Source organism: Neolamprologus brichardi, chromosome 8 (genome assembly GCF_056152115.1).
Source record: "Neolamprologus brichardi isolate AB-2024 chromosome 8, ASM5615211v1, whole genome shotgun sequence".
Classification (NCBI taxonomy): domain Eukaryota; kingdom Metazoa; phylum Chordata; class Actinopteri; order Cichliformes; family Cichlidae; genus Neolamprologus; species Neolamprologus brichardi.
In genome coordinates, this window is record NC_142111.1 from 10,315,265 (window position 1) to 10,329,540 (window position 14,276).

General features: G+C 43.8%; 1 protein-coding gene across 3 annotated transcripts in view; it reads right to left on the reverse strand.

Moving 5' to 3' along the window:
* rhbdl1 (rhomboid, veinlet-like 1 (Drosophila)) overlaps positions 1-14,276 on the reverse strand; it is a 66,304-nt gene that overhangs the window by 43,382 nt on the left and 8,646 nt on the right. Inside the window, exon 3 of one of the 3 annotated variants that reach the window (XM_006801055.2) lies at positions 13,613-13,760. In XM_006801055.2, coding sequence (XP_006801118.2) covers positions 13,613-13,760 — 148 coding nt within the window. The other 2 variants (XM_006801057.2, XM_035912187.2) reach the window with 2 other exon arrangements.

Below are 14,276 nucleotides of genomic sequence, written 5' to 3' on the forward strand. Positions count from 1 at the left end.
TGAATGTGATAGCCAGCACTCCCATGGCAGACTGGAATGAACATATTACCAAATTTGTGGACACAAATGAACCAAAATAGGAACAACACCACCCCCCTGTTTATTTTTAGGTAATCTCTTTAACTCTGCGTTCCACGGATGTTTGTTAAAACAGAAGAACCGAGCGCAGCAGCACAGTTCTCTTCAGTGTTGATGTGTAGTGTACCAAGATCATATGTGGGGGGATATAGAGGGGGGAGGGGGTGACAGCAAGGAAGCAAGAGGTGAAAAATGGAAGAGGTAGGTGGGTGGTTGGCGGGTTGATGAAATGAAAGAAAATGGAAAATGGCGAGATTAAAGTTGAAGGATGAGAAGGTATGAAACAATAGGGGGGAGAGCGCCAGAAAGGAGACGGGACTGAAAGTAAAAATGCCTCACTGCTGTCTGTGCACGTCTGGCTAACCCAGCGGTCTGGCAGTGAGTCCTCTACTTCTCTTTCCTATAAGAAGGCTGTGACACACTCCAGTGCTCTGCATCCTTTTGCCACAGAGGAGAGATAGATCAGATTCTAATGTGCTCCCGGCTCAGCCCGGGCTGACAGGGGGAACAGAGAGCCACACTGGGGACGTCTGATTACTGTCAGCCTCCATATGTCAGCACATCACTACCCTACACATACAGCAGAAGCGCACAGGCACGCTGTATATGGCTGTGCACATTTACACAAACCACAAGTGTTGACACTGAGCTGTCATACCGCACAGGTACTTCTCCCTCCATGGTATGACCTTATTCAGGAAGAACGTCACATAGGGGAGACTGTCTGCAGAGGATACACGAAGGTGGAGGACTGGTTCTTGTAGCCAATTAGGGTTATCAATTACCAAGATGAGGCACACTGAGATAAATGAGTGTTGGCAAGAGGGAGGGCCAGATTTTTTTCTTTTTCCCCCCCTCCCTTGGACAGGCTGTTGACGTGCATGAACAAGGGAGCGGGGCAGAGAAACAGAGGGAAGAAAGGGTTTGGAAGAAGGAGGGAAAAGCACTGAGAGGGAAGCAGTTATTGAAGCGATCCAACACTGGTGAGGGCGACACTGGTGAGGGCGACACTTTGACAAGCTGCATGCGTTGCCATGGTTACATGGTTTGCCTGCGTGTCATCCCTTTCTTGCATTTACCCCTACAAACATATTGGCATTCGAGAGGCAAAGGAAAGACACAACAGGGAGGGGGGCGAGAGAGAAAAAGGCTGTAAAAAGGGGAAAGATGGCAGGAAGGAAAATAAAAATGAAGATGGATAAGAAAGAGATCAACGAGATAAGAATGAGGCGGTGTTACGATGAACTCTGGGTGTAGATGTAAAGGGAGGCGGAGCGGGAAATTATGATGGTGTCGAGGCAGACGGATCAACCAAATCGGGCTGCTTCAAGAGCAAGTGTGAGGAGGTGGACAAGACACAAGACACAGGATGAAAATGTATACATGAGGAGGGTGGAGAGGAGAAGAGTGCTGACTGCAGGGAAATGATCTCAGTGTTAACCCCTGGGACCTCCATTACCTTCAGCACAGCGACTCTGACTGACCCCAGCCAAAGACTGATTTATCTGTCTGTTCCACAGCAACTCGAGGGCAAACCCTCGAGAACAGGGACAAACCACAAACCCCCAGCTGTGACACGGATACAGACGGCAGTGCTGAAACATGGTTCAGCCATAACATTAAAACCACTGACAGATGACGTGAATTCACATTGATCATTTTGCTGTGAAAACCTCGAGGCATTCACGTGGACGTTACTTTGTCACGTTCAGAGCCTGATTCATGGATGCTCATCTTCACAACCCAGAGGACGCAAAGGATCTTCTATTAACATCCCAGTGTCAGACACTGAAGGACACCCTCCAGAGGGTCTGCATCCAGAGCTGTTTAGGTGTTACAAGAGGGACGAATACAATAGGGCAGTCGGTTTAAATGCTGTGTAAAACTGGTGTATAATCTTACATGCAGAACACATGACACTGACAGTTGCTCTGTAGCACTAATGGAGCTGTAGCTAACACTGCAGTGACATTATCAAGGGCAGAAAGCAGAGATGATTAAACTGTCTACAGCTTGTATCCATCCACTTTAATCTTTACTGCTTTTTGGGCTCTTTGATCTAAAGAAAATTATTCAACAACAATACTGATGACTGATTGATTAAAGTACACAAAAGCTCTTAATTTTGACTGTGGATCTGACAATAAAAAGCACAACAAGGATTCTCTTTTCTGATGAATACCGCTTTTAGTTTTCAAAATGTGTTCAGTAGTATAAACTTTAAGAGAAAACAACCCCTTGCTCCCCTGGTCTGTGACCTAAGAAGACACTTTCCTGATGAGTTTGTTGTCTCAAGTTTTACAAAATACTGCATGATCTTCATTTTATAAATTATTGTCAAAAAGCAGGATAAAGAAAAACACTTTCAAGAGTGGATTTACAAGTCTCTATCGAGCAGATTTGAACAAATTAGTTTCTAAGTCTAATTCGCCCCTAGGGATGGGTATCCGGTATCCGTTCTGACATAAATGGTAGTAACCAGACCGAAAGGCAGCGCACATTTCAGCGCACACACTTTGGATTCTAGCTAATCATTTTACCTTTGCAAGGATAGTAGGCGGGTCCAGGTACGTACGTTCTTTTAGAGCAGGGCTACAGATTAAAAGTGCCCAAAGCAAACCAGTCAAAAGTCTGGCTGTACTTCACAGCAAAAGATGCAAACTCAGCAGCCTGCAACAAGTGCTTTAAGGTGATACTGTGCAAAGGAGGTAACACCTCGAATCTGATGAATCACCTGGCGACGTATAGCGTTTTTTTAAAAGCCGAGAAATGCACCGTATTTGATAGCTTGCTGCGAGACCTCACACCGAGCGCATCTACTGCGGGTGTGGTGCCTGTTATTGACCCGGAGTTAGCAACATGAACCCGAAGAGGAGAGTCCTGGCCCCTAGCCCTGCCAGTGTAGCAGAAATGACGATGGATGATGATGGCAGCAGCAGCCGTTCTTCTCTGCGTGAGTAGCTTAATGTTGTTGTTGTGTAATTTACATTGAGTATCTAACCACGTTATTACATTAATGCATGTAAGGTGAACTAGCAAACACTGTCGTAGTTACATGCGGCTGTCTTCTTGTTTGATGGCAGATACTCCCTTCACCCTGGCCAAAAAGGCTAAAATGACCAAAGAAAATGTGGGAAACAGCTAAACATGAGAGGTTTTTGGACAAAGTTGGTGTTTTTTTCCCATTGTTTAAGCACTGCTTCCAGCCAAGAGTGATACCATATATGCCCTATAGCTGCAGAAAAGGCTAACATTGTTATATTTTTTACAAAAAACAGCTAAACATGAGAGGTTTTAGGACAAAGTTTGTGTTCTTGATTCCTTAAGCACCGGCACCATTTCAAAAGTACCGGTTTGGTACTGGTATCGGATAAAACCTAAACAATACCCATCCTTATTAGCCCCACACTAGTCATATTTGTAGTTTCATAATGTGACTTAAGTAACCAGTGTCTTTATGGACGTGTCCATCTTTTATATACAGGCTATGCACAGTAGCTACAAGTACTAAATGAATGGTTGCTTGATAAATAGCATTTAGTCATTGGAAGGATAGTGGTTTCAGCAACGCCTAACTAACAGGAACGTAGCAGCACTGCTGGTGTGGCTCCCTGGTACACACTCAGTGACACAATGCTAACCCTGTGGCGCGGAGCCAAAAAAAGACAGTCCACTTTGGTGTCTGTGAACAAGAGCACCAAGCTTGAACGCTGCTGTGGCATTTACAGGGCAAAGCGTATTTGCATGACATCAGATTAAAAAAACAACAAAACCCTCTGAATTGTCTCTGCTGCCCTCGGGATGCACTGGTGTTCACCAACAACTGGGCCACTGACTCCGTAATTATCACAATGCTTGTTCTGCTGTGCTATTAATATCAGCGTGTTTTTAAACTTTACCGCTCTAGTGCTGCAACGTCACAGGCCTTAGATCTAAATCGCGCCCAAACTGTCATCGGACTCCACTTTCTCATGTTAAGACAATGCAAACACAGGGAATTTCAATTTCAAATACAGCTGAATACAAAGAAGAAGAAGAAAAGAGTGGTAGAGAGAAATGTGTCAGAAAAGCATTCAGAACCCCAAGGCCTTATGGGTGAGATCTAAATACGATTAGACCTGAATGCTTTCGTGGCTGAACGCTGCCAACCATCAACTTACCTTATCAGGGACACTAGAATAGAAAGGCCACCGTAAGCATGCGTTTATGTGTGAGGCTGCATAGGCCAGAAATAGCCCACGCTCAGCACTACAACCTCCTGCAGACAAAGACTAATAAACTCATGTTTCTACGGTTTCGCTCGCCTTCTTCTCCCCCTGCAGCATTTTCATGTGGTTCAGTCTGACAGACCCGCAACAACCCCTCTCTTCAGACCTGCAGTCATCACATATGCATAAGACGTCAAGTCTCCACCTATAGTGGTTTCGGAAGACTTCACTGAAACTCCCAAATGCTTAAACTCTACAGCAACTAAAAGATGCTCGATCAGAGGATCTATCAGGCCAAGTTTGCCTCAGTTTTCCAGCGGCAGTGAAATGAATGATGCATAATTGCAACATTCCTGGTTTGGACCTATCCCTCCAACATATACCTTTTATTTGCCCGTTGACTTGATTGTCTGATAAATGCATCACTCTAAAACAAAGGGAAATGGCATTCAAATTATATCCAAATCTATTTTTCTTTAAAAGTAAAAGACGGCAGATTCGGCTTGCTAGATAGCGGAAAAACTAAGAGGCGACAGTGACTGCATGATCATCTCCTTTTACATCCGACTACAGTTAAAATACCCTTGAGAGAAGCACTTGATCTCCAGGTGCACTTGTAGATTTGCTTAGAAGCTGGCAGGATATTGCTGTTGTTGTGGAAAGCCTCCAGTGAATGTGACAAGAGAAATCTGGAGGGCAGAGCTGCATCAACATGAGGCATGTTCAGCAAAACATTTTCCTGGATAAAGATGAGGGAGGAAAGTGCTCGATGTTTAGGCAGGCAGAAGGCTTTGTAAAAAAACAAAAAACAAAAAAACCCAAGCTTTCCTGCTCTCCGTCCAAATGCTGTTGGCAGATTTCACTTCATTTTAGTTTAATTAGAGAGACCTTTTCCAAATCAAAGGCCGCCGCAAGGAGTCCCAAAGGTGGAGAAAGCCTGTCGTCAGCCAGTGTGAATGATTTTAGTCTAGACTTGAGCTTAACAGAAATGCTCAGCTGTGGCCTTGCAAACTGACTGTATGCAAATACTGGTCCAAGCAAAAACAAAAAACATAAACCCCCGAATCAATAAAACAACTAGTAATTTACAGTGTGGAAATATTGGCTTTGGCCCCCGGCTAAAGACCTGTTACACTGAAAATGGATATTGACAGAGATTAGTCAGCCTCACACTGCAAAGTATCTGTGAAGGAATATGAACTGTGGCTAAATCACTAATGTATTTAATCTTAAATTGCGTATACAGCGCATGACTCACCGGTGCCACCACACTGCATCTTTTCAAATAACCCACACAGCCTTTTTCCAATTACTTTAAAAATCACACGCAAAAACGCAATCACGAACACACACGCATCCTAAGTACAAAGTCTAGATGTGTGCGTCTGCGAGGCAGTTTACTGTGTAAGCACTTTAATGTTAACATGTTTGCAGTCCCTTGAGTCAATATGTTGCAGATGAGCCACTCGTGACCCGCCTAGACTCTGCAGCACACAATCAATTTCTTCCTTCTTGGACATAATGACTGTCCATACACCCTGACAATCAGTGAACGCCCCCAGTGGGCCGGGTTCTCATTAAAAACAGAAGACATGCTAGTTAAAAAACAGACATCAAAATCCAGTTGAACGTCTGCCTTCAAGCAGCCCAACCCAAGCGTGCACACGATTTCTTGGTTGAAACCATTTTGGTTTTGGTAAATTTGGAGATGGCAGACCAAAGATAAATATGACTGAAGAGTAAATATGGCAGCTTGGCTTGAGGACAGATGTCAAGAGGCACATTTTTCACTGGCCTAAATATAGTCACAAACCCTGTGTTTCAACTTGGCAAGAACCTCCAACATGGCTGGGGACAAAAAAAAGAAAGATGGAAAAGTTTAAAAACAGACACTGTTATTTGGCCTTAAAGGGGAAAAAATGACATATATATTTATGTAAAACCAGGGCTTCAGGGAAACTGTCTCAGAAATAAAATGTTAAATAATCATGCAAACTCGAAACCCTCGTGTGTTAATATTGGGTGTGTGGCAAGTGCAGCAACTCAACCTAAACTGCAGGAAAAACAAACACAACCATAGACATGCAGGATTGCTGCAGCATTTACAGTTGACCAAAAGACTAAAAACCATCCTTCATTTAGAGAACACAGCGATCTGTCTATCCAAGCATCCATGCATTCAGTATATTCAGTATCCATCCATCAGCACACACATCTCCTTCAGAATTCCTTCTATAGACCGTGACACGATGGTCTGCGTCCTGCTGTGGCTCAAGATCTGACCTCACATTCTTGTGGCCAACATCGCTCCGAGACGCTTTCATTTGTGCCCGTGCACGCACAGTCCCTGCTATCAATCCCAACATCAGTTCTCAGCACAGCCTCCATGTCTCAGTCCCTGGGTAGACGGCGAGGTGGCCGGGATCCTGTAACCATAGAAACCTCTGCCGCTGCTTCCTTGCTTACCTGCTCTTGTATGAGCTGAAACAGGGAGCTTCTATCCATATACTGGCCAGGGAGGTGAGAGGAGCCGCCGAGGACAAGGGCATAGGGAGGAGCGAGAGAGAGGAGTGGTGGTCTGGTTGGAAAAGATGGGAGAAGGTGGAGGGGGGAAGATACGGTTAGGTAGCCGCTGGTGCCTAAATAGTAGCGTCAGGCCGTTTCGTTACTGCCGTGTTTCCCCCCCCCCTTTTCCTGTTAATGGTCCCTGGGTTTTCTTGCTAGTGGCGTCACCGGGGTGATAAACGGGGGTGCTGAGTGCTCGTCGGGTGGTGCAAATGGACTGTGACTCTGCTCCGTGTCAGTACAGCGTGGCGCGGTGGTAAACCCAGCTTCAGCAGACGACAGGCAGGCACGCAAGGCAAGGCAGATCCAGCAGCTCTCATTCACTCTCCTCCTCCTTCTTGCTCTCCTCTATCCCATTGCACTGACTGCTACCTCTCTCTCCTGCTCTCCCTCTCTCTCCCATCCCTCTCCTCTCTCTCTCTCTCTCTCTCTCTCACACACACACACACACACACACTCACACACACTGCACCGCCTGCATACCAATGAGGCAGAGGAGGGAGGCGGCCTCTCGCTTCCAATTGCAGGAGGGGAAGGAGTGGCCAGGGGCTGCGGCTCCTCTCCTCACTACAAGTAAGGGGTCTCGGGGAAGGAGGAGAGGATGGGTTCCACTGCGGCTTTGCGCTTACTACTGCTACAGACACCCCCACCCACACACATGCACACACACACACAGACACATGTCTGGTCTGTTACATTCATACATACACAAACCCACACAGTGTAAACAAGACAAAAGCTACTAATACACAGACATATGGTAAAATACTATCCATGTTGTGTCTGTCAATTTCAGTCACACACAAGATGTGTTGCATAAAGGATCACAAGGAAAAAGAACTACTGATACCACTGATCAAAACTTAGCTGTTCTGCAGCCCTTTATGTCTTTGTTCTAATTATAATCTCTGGCACATTAGCTCGTTGTAAGGACTGCTCTAATGATCAAACGGACTCCCACCTCCAACGCACACAAACATGAAATTGAATCAGACAGCTTGGCTGGCTCACTGATCGTCCACTGAGCTCAGACGAATACCACAACAACAATAACACCGACCCAGAACCCTCAACGCAACAGTTCATTAAGTAATATCAGAACAACGGTTCAATCTACAACACCTGACAGGTAATAAAGAGACTGGTTGCGGGGAGGAGAACATAAAAATAGCTGAAGTTGTTAGCGCTCAGGTGGGCGTCAGTCCTTTCTTGAGATCGTGTTTTCTTCCTGCACAAATCCACAGTGACCCCTCCTCCTCAGGACAATGGTGATAATGGCAGTGTAATGTAAATCTCAGTTTTATTTTATTTTTTTAAACCCTCTCCAGTGGAGCACAGTGACAAGGCTGTGACTCAGGGGCCGCTTCAGCTAACAGATAATGGGTGAGGCGGCGATGTTTAATGTCTTCTGTGTAACTCACAGTCCCTCTGCTTGCTGAAACGATTGCAGTGATTGCACCACACGTTTGGACCTTTCTCTTCATATAGATGCAAAGTGGTTTATAAGTTCTCTTCAATGTGAGAAAGGAATAAATAAAATATATATATACCTCATTACAAGGACAGTATTGTCTTGTGCTTTATTGGGTCAGATGGAGCCTGCGAGCTATACAAAGCTATAAGTAACTGCCGTATTTATTCTAATCGTTTTGGCCTGGGCCACAGTGAATATGGCATAGCTCCCAGACCTTCCCTTTGTCACTTCCCATTATGCCAGTCTGACACTCTTGTTTGAACAAAACCTTAATAATTACCCTCCAAGTCTTTGGAGATGACAGGATTCCATTTTTTCCCTCCCTGTGTGGAAAGACTGAAGTCACGCCATGAGGTTCTTTGTTCGACTACTAATCAATGTTAAGAATTAATTTGTCTCCAATACTCGGTAGTTGTGAGCCTGAATACGACCGAGCTAATTACGAGGTCACTGCTGGAGGATCTGCAAACTGCAATGAGCGAGACAGATTGAAAAAGCTGCCAAAATGAACCTGGATTCAACTGTTGCCTTGGTAACCTCAAAGGACTTCCATCAAACAATGATAGACAAGTAAAAAAATACATATCCGGTGCGGTAAGAAAAACAGCAGAAAACTGAACACAAACGGTGAATTTAATGTAGTCTTCATGAGATTTCTTAGCATAGAAATCCAAAATTAAACACATACCGCACTATTGAGCCACACTACGTCAAGTCAAATGCCCTCTATGGAACAAAATGGCACTTGATGCAAGTAAACAGCATTTTCAGCGGTGTAAATAACATGCCAACAAGGCTCACGGCCCCACCAAAGGTCAAACAAGCATCATTGTTGCCATTAAACCGAAACCAAGTGACATTAGTTGACCCAAAGAAAGTCCAGTCTTCGACTGCCTGAAGCATCGCCAACTGAGCGAGCCCGACTAAACCCTTCACCTCTGGTGGATGGATGCAGACGGCAGGATGAGCCCAGCCCAGGCAGACCTGCTCCTCTTTAACAAGCCCTGAGAGCTGCAGACAAAACACTGGTGTAGCCTCTTCGTGAGAATGGGGAGAGAATAACAAGGCCGTTCAGGGAAGGCAGAAATGCACATTAATTAGACCACCAGTCTACACTCTTCCTCACCAGCTTAACGACCTGCAGGTCCATACGGCAGGTGTTTGTGAGAATAGCTGTCCTTCACTGAAAGTGCGGTAAGATGAAGCTATAAATGAATGCCTTAAAAGGTCTGAATTCAGTGTTCTTAATTGTACACAGCCTGCACTAGCATTAATAGCACGAGAGGTGGATACGTCTGTTTGCAAAGCAGAGACTCCAAACTATGGATTCATTTTAAACAGGGTGGGGGAAAAAATCATTGTTTATCTTAAACAATCTTTAAAAGACTTTTGTTAAATCTCGTTCCAATCTTTATTAAATCTAATTGATATTCAGACCTGCTGCTCAGTCTGGACTGAAAATAAGGCTCTGTTAACGATACAGTTTTGATTGTTGCAGCAATGTGAGGTTCTACACAAATTTTATTTTATTTTTTTAAAGCACTTGGCTTTAATAACACAGCATCTGGGAAGAGGCAGCTGTCACATGTCTGCTGTGGAGTAAATTCTTTTACAACACAACCGAGCAAGGTTTGATTGGCTGAATCTAGAGTTTTCATAGCTGAAGTTATTGGAGATCAGATCCTTAGGTTTAAATTTAACTTCATATGTAAATGGTAAATGGCCTGTATTTGTATAGCGCTTTTACTAGTCCTGCCTAGGGACCCCAAAGCGCTTTACACACCCAGTCATCCACCCATTCACTCTCACATTCACACACTGGTGGAGGCAGCTACAGTTGTAGCCACAGCTGCCCTGGGGCAGACTGACAGAAGCGAGGCTGCCATATCGCGCCATCGGCCCTTCTGGCCAACACCAGTAGGCGGTAGGTGAAGTGTCTTGCCCAAGGACACAACGACCGAGACTGTCCGAGCTGGGGCTCGAACCGAATATGTAAGGAATCTACAACCAGTTTGAAAGTTACCCTTCACCCTATAAACACTCTGTGTTAAAAGCTGGAGTACACGCAGTCATGATGTTTTTGTATTTGTTTCATTACTCTAAGTAAGGAGCCACTATTTCACAAAATAACGCTTAAACCCCCCCAAAACAAACAATTTGCCATCTCAGTGTTTGAAAGACATCCGTTCAACAAAAGAGGCAGAAAAATCCGTTTTGCCTTTTGTTTTGTTCCCTTTGTGGAGATGTTTGTTATGATGTGTTATGTGTCATGCCTAGTATACCATTTCACGCAAGACGCTTAAACACTCCAGTCAATCAAAAGCTTGCACAGTCACTCGTGAATGCCCCGATATTGCATACTGCTTCAAGATGATACACTATACCTCTTGAGCCTTTGTTTACCTCGCTGTACCTCATATTCAGTAAAGTAAAACATCTCAGCCAGACTCATCGATTCCTGGCCCCGTCTATGAAGAGTATAAACCGCGCTGCAGAAAGCAATAACAAGAGATTACCTCGTGAAATCTTATTTGTCTGGTTTGTTGAAAGGGGAGTAGTGGGAAGGAGACACATCGACACCTGAGGATGTTTCTGTGTGGACGCTCAGCTGGAGCGTTGTCCGGTGCGCGCTGGGAAACATTCCTGGAAAACAACCAGGGGGAAGAGAAAGTTTGTGAATTCTCTGAGAGAAAAGAGACAATAAACTCAGGCAGAGTGGCTGGTCTGAAAGTTGTTTTGAAGTGAAAATATAATCCAGTCTGCACAATATAATGAACGCTCAGCATGCTGCCGATGTGCTTGATCTCAGCATTTAAGTGTTGCTCTATTGTTTTCTAATCTAATCTTCTGTAAATTAAGGACACAGCTTGTTCCAGGAGGGGTTTTTTCTAATAACCCGTTAGCCTCCGCTAATCACAAGGATTAAAATAGATGAGGGGCTTCACACTCAAGCCACTGAATGTCAAGCAGCAGGTATTGTGCAATAGAGGGAATCACCCACACGATAAAAAAATAAAGAAAAATGGCAGAAAAATGAATCAGGTCACTGAATGACACAGTTTTAATCCAAACTGCTCTACTTAGAAGATTTCTTGGGGACATAAAACAGAAGAGGAGGGGAAGAGGAAGGAGAGAGTCAGAGGAAGGAGGCAGAAATTGGAGGGAAATGAGGAGGGGGGAAGGAAAAGCAGAGGGGAAAATTACTAAAAAGAGGACTGTATTATATATTCTATGATCTCTGCCAACTCTAAGCTTCAGAATATTCTCTTTCTCTCTCTCCCACACACACACACACACGAAAACATGAAGTGCAGATTAGACCCAAATTTTGTTTTCAGTGCTACAAATGTGGTGTAAAAATCTGATTTTCCGAGGATCTTCTCATTGATAGGATTGGGAGTCATGGAGAGACCTCTGCTGTTTAAGGCTGCAGTTGCATCATCTGAATCCAAGCTTGTCCTCCACGTGCTTTCATGTGTTTTACACATGAAGTACAGCGATTAAAGTTTTAGGCCCTACAGATGTAAATTTTTCTATTCAATGTGCTGCACCGCTCTGACCATCAGAGTCATAAAGAGCTGTCTTCAGCGAACAAGAAGAAGAGGGGGTCATAAAGATGCCCCACAAAGCCGTATCCTCCGTAACCGTAACCACCAGTGATCAGACTAAATACTGATTATTATTGGTGGTATAAAAAAAACATCTGGGCAGAACTGCAAATGAACAAAACAGCCCAAGTGTCTCTACTGCCTGCATTTATTTTTTCTTTTTCAACCATTTACTTGCATCATCATCTGACACAAGCATAAATTTCTGACACAGTTTTTGTAATTTTAATTCCCATCAAGTCAGTGATTATGTTGATAGATGCCAAATGACACAATTTCTAGGTGTGTTTAAAATGCTGCTGCCCTCTGTTGGTAGAAAATCAGCACCTCAAGACACCAGAACTGCACTATGTGCAAAACTCTTCTCCCAGATTTTTTGAAAAACAGTTTGCAAAATATTTTGGTAGCACAGGAAAAGCAAAAAACAATCAATCAAATTTTAGTTTTTATAGGAGATGTTGAAATAAAACCATGAAACTAATGGGGGAAAGACCAAAACGCAAAAACAAAAATAACCCCAGACAAACCAAAGAAAAGTTTAATTAAAATGAAGCTGGCACACATTACACAGCTCAGAGTTAGTGTCTGACTGCTGCAGCAGCTTGTTTTGCTCATGTTCTCTACCTACTGTAAGTCCCAGTGTATTAAAGGGGCAAAGGCTAAAGTCAGGATTAGAGCTAAATTCAGCATTCTTTACGAGTGCCAGTGTCCATCAGACATGACAGCATATAACCAAAATATCACTATAAGTGTTTGATTACAAACTAAATACTGCTCTGGTTTAGTTTTATTGCTACTGAGAAAGAGAGAGAGAGACACTGCAGACGAATTACATTTTTAATAACAGTTATCACTGTTATCACTGATTCTTCCCCAGTTAAGAATCATTTCCTGTTATATTGTAAGTTTTTTTTGAATGTTTGTTGCAAATTAGCAACTGCTCAAAATTCTTGTTTCAGATTTCCACCATCGGGAAAAGCCAGAAAAAGCGCATTTTTTCCATTTTTAAGGGGGGGAAAAAGTTCTGCTAGTCGGGCTCTGGATGACATAAAAACAAACCCGACTGTAAAACATTCATAACACAGACAGAAATTAGATTTTTAAATGCAAGTTGCCAATGCTCCATTTGTATATTTGACAAAGTCAGTGTACACTCGTGGGCCACTTTATTAAGTATGCCTTGCTAGTACCTGATTGTAGCTACGGAACTGCTTTAATTCTTCATGGTGTAGTTTGAACAAGGTGCTGTGATGTTTAAATGATACTCAGCTTGTTGTAAGGGGCACGAAAATATCCCCCACACCATTACAGCACCACCAGCCTTGATACAACTGCAAATTTGCAAAGTGCCCAAACGACCCATTCACTGCAAAGACTTAAACTTATTATTGGAACTATTTCTTTCAGGTAGTATGGAACAGGATTTTGCCTGTGCCATCTCACCTTAATACGATAACTTTAGTTTACTGAAAGAACTCCAGATGGCTGCTTGATCATCTTTGGTTAAAAAACCCCCAAAACAATCTTTCAACTGTCAGCTGACAATACTTCACCAAAGCCTCTGCTGGTGTGACTGACAGCTCGCAGGTGCTCTGACACACTGTGTCCAGTGAGCAGCCTGTTATACGAGAGGTGGTTTGACAGCTGACATTGTGGAAATAGTTAACTACTCTACATACCAAAATGACAGATGGCGTTTTTGAAGAGATGCTCACAAAGAACCTCTTGGTGTGATGCGAACTGACGGCCTCTGTTGATTCGGATGCGCAGCAGTCAGCGCAGCACTTGGCCGTTGACACCTGCTCCGACATCGAAGCGATGACACAGCTGTCAAAACCAGAACACACACTTAGACTTCGACGGAGAGCACACACACCCAGCTGGCCTGAAGACGACAATATTAAAACCACTGGAGTGTCAAAAAGCTGTTCTCACTTTCTCAGCAAGGCCTAGCGTCACCGTGGTAAAGGTCTAATCTCACAGAAAGCTGTGACAGCGTAAATGACAGTTGAACTAAACAATGTCCACCTCAGATCCATAACTGGCATTTTGAGCCTGAACAGGGATAAAATGATGATATACACTCCAGACAGTAACAATTTGGGCAGTTGCACATTTTTGTCACTCTTCGGGCCCTCTACTGCATCACAATTCAAATCAACCTGAGAGATTTGAGTCTCAGCACAAACTGAAGGACAGACAACTTGTCATACAGACAGTGCCAAAGGTTTCTAAAGTAGTGAGACACATCATAAACAGCATAAACAGAATCATCTTATGCATGCACCAAGCTGACACACGCTAGAGGTGGTCATATATTGATTGGAGATTTGTGGGTGTATC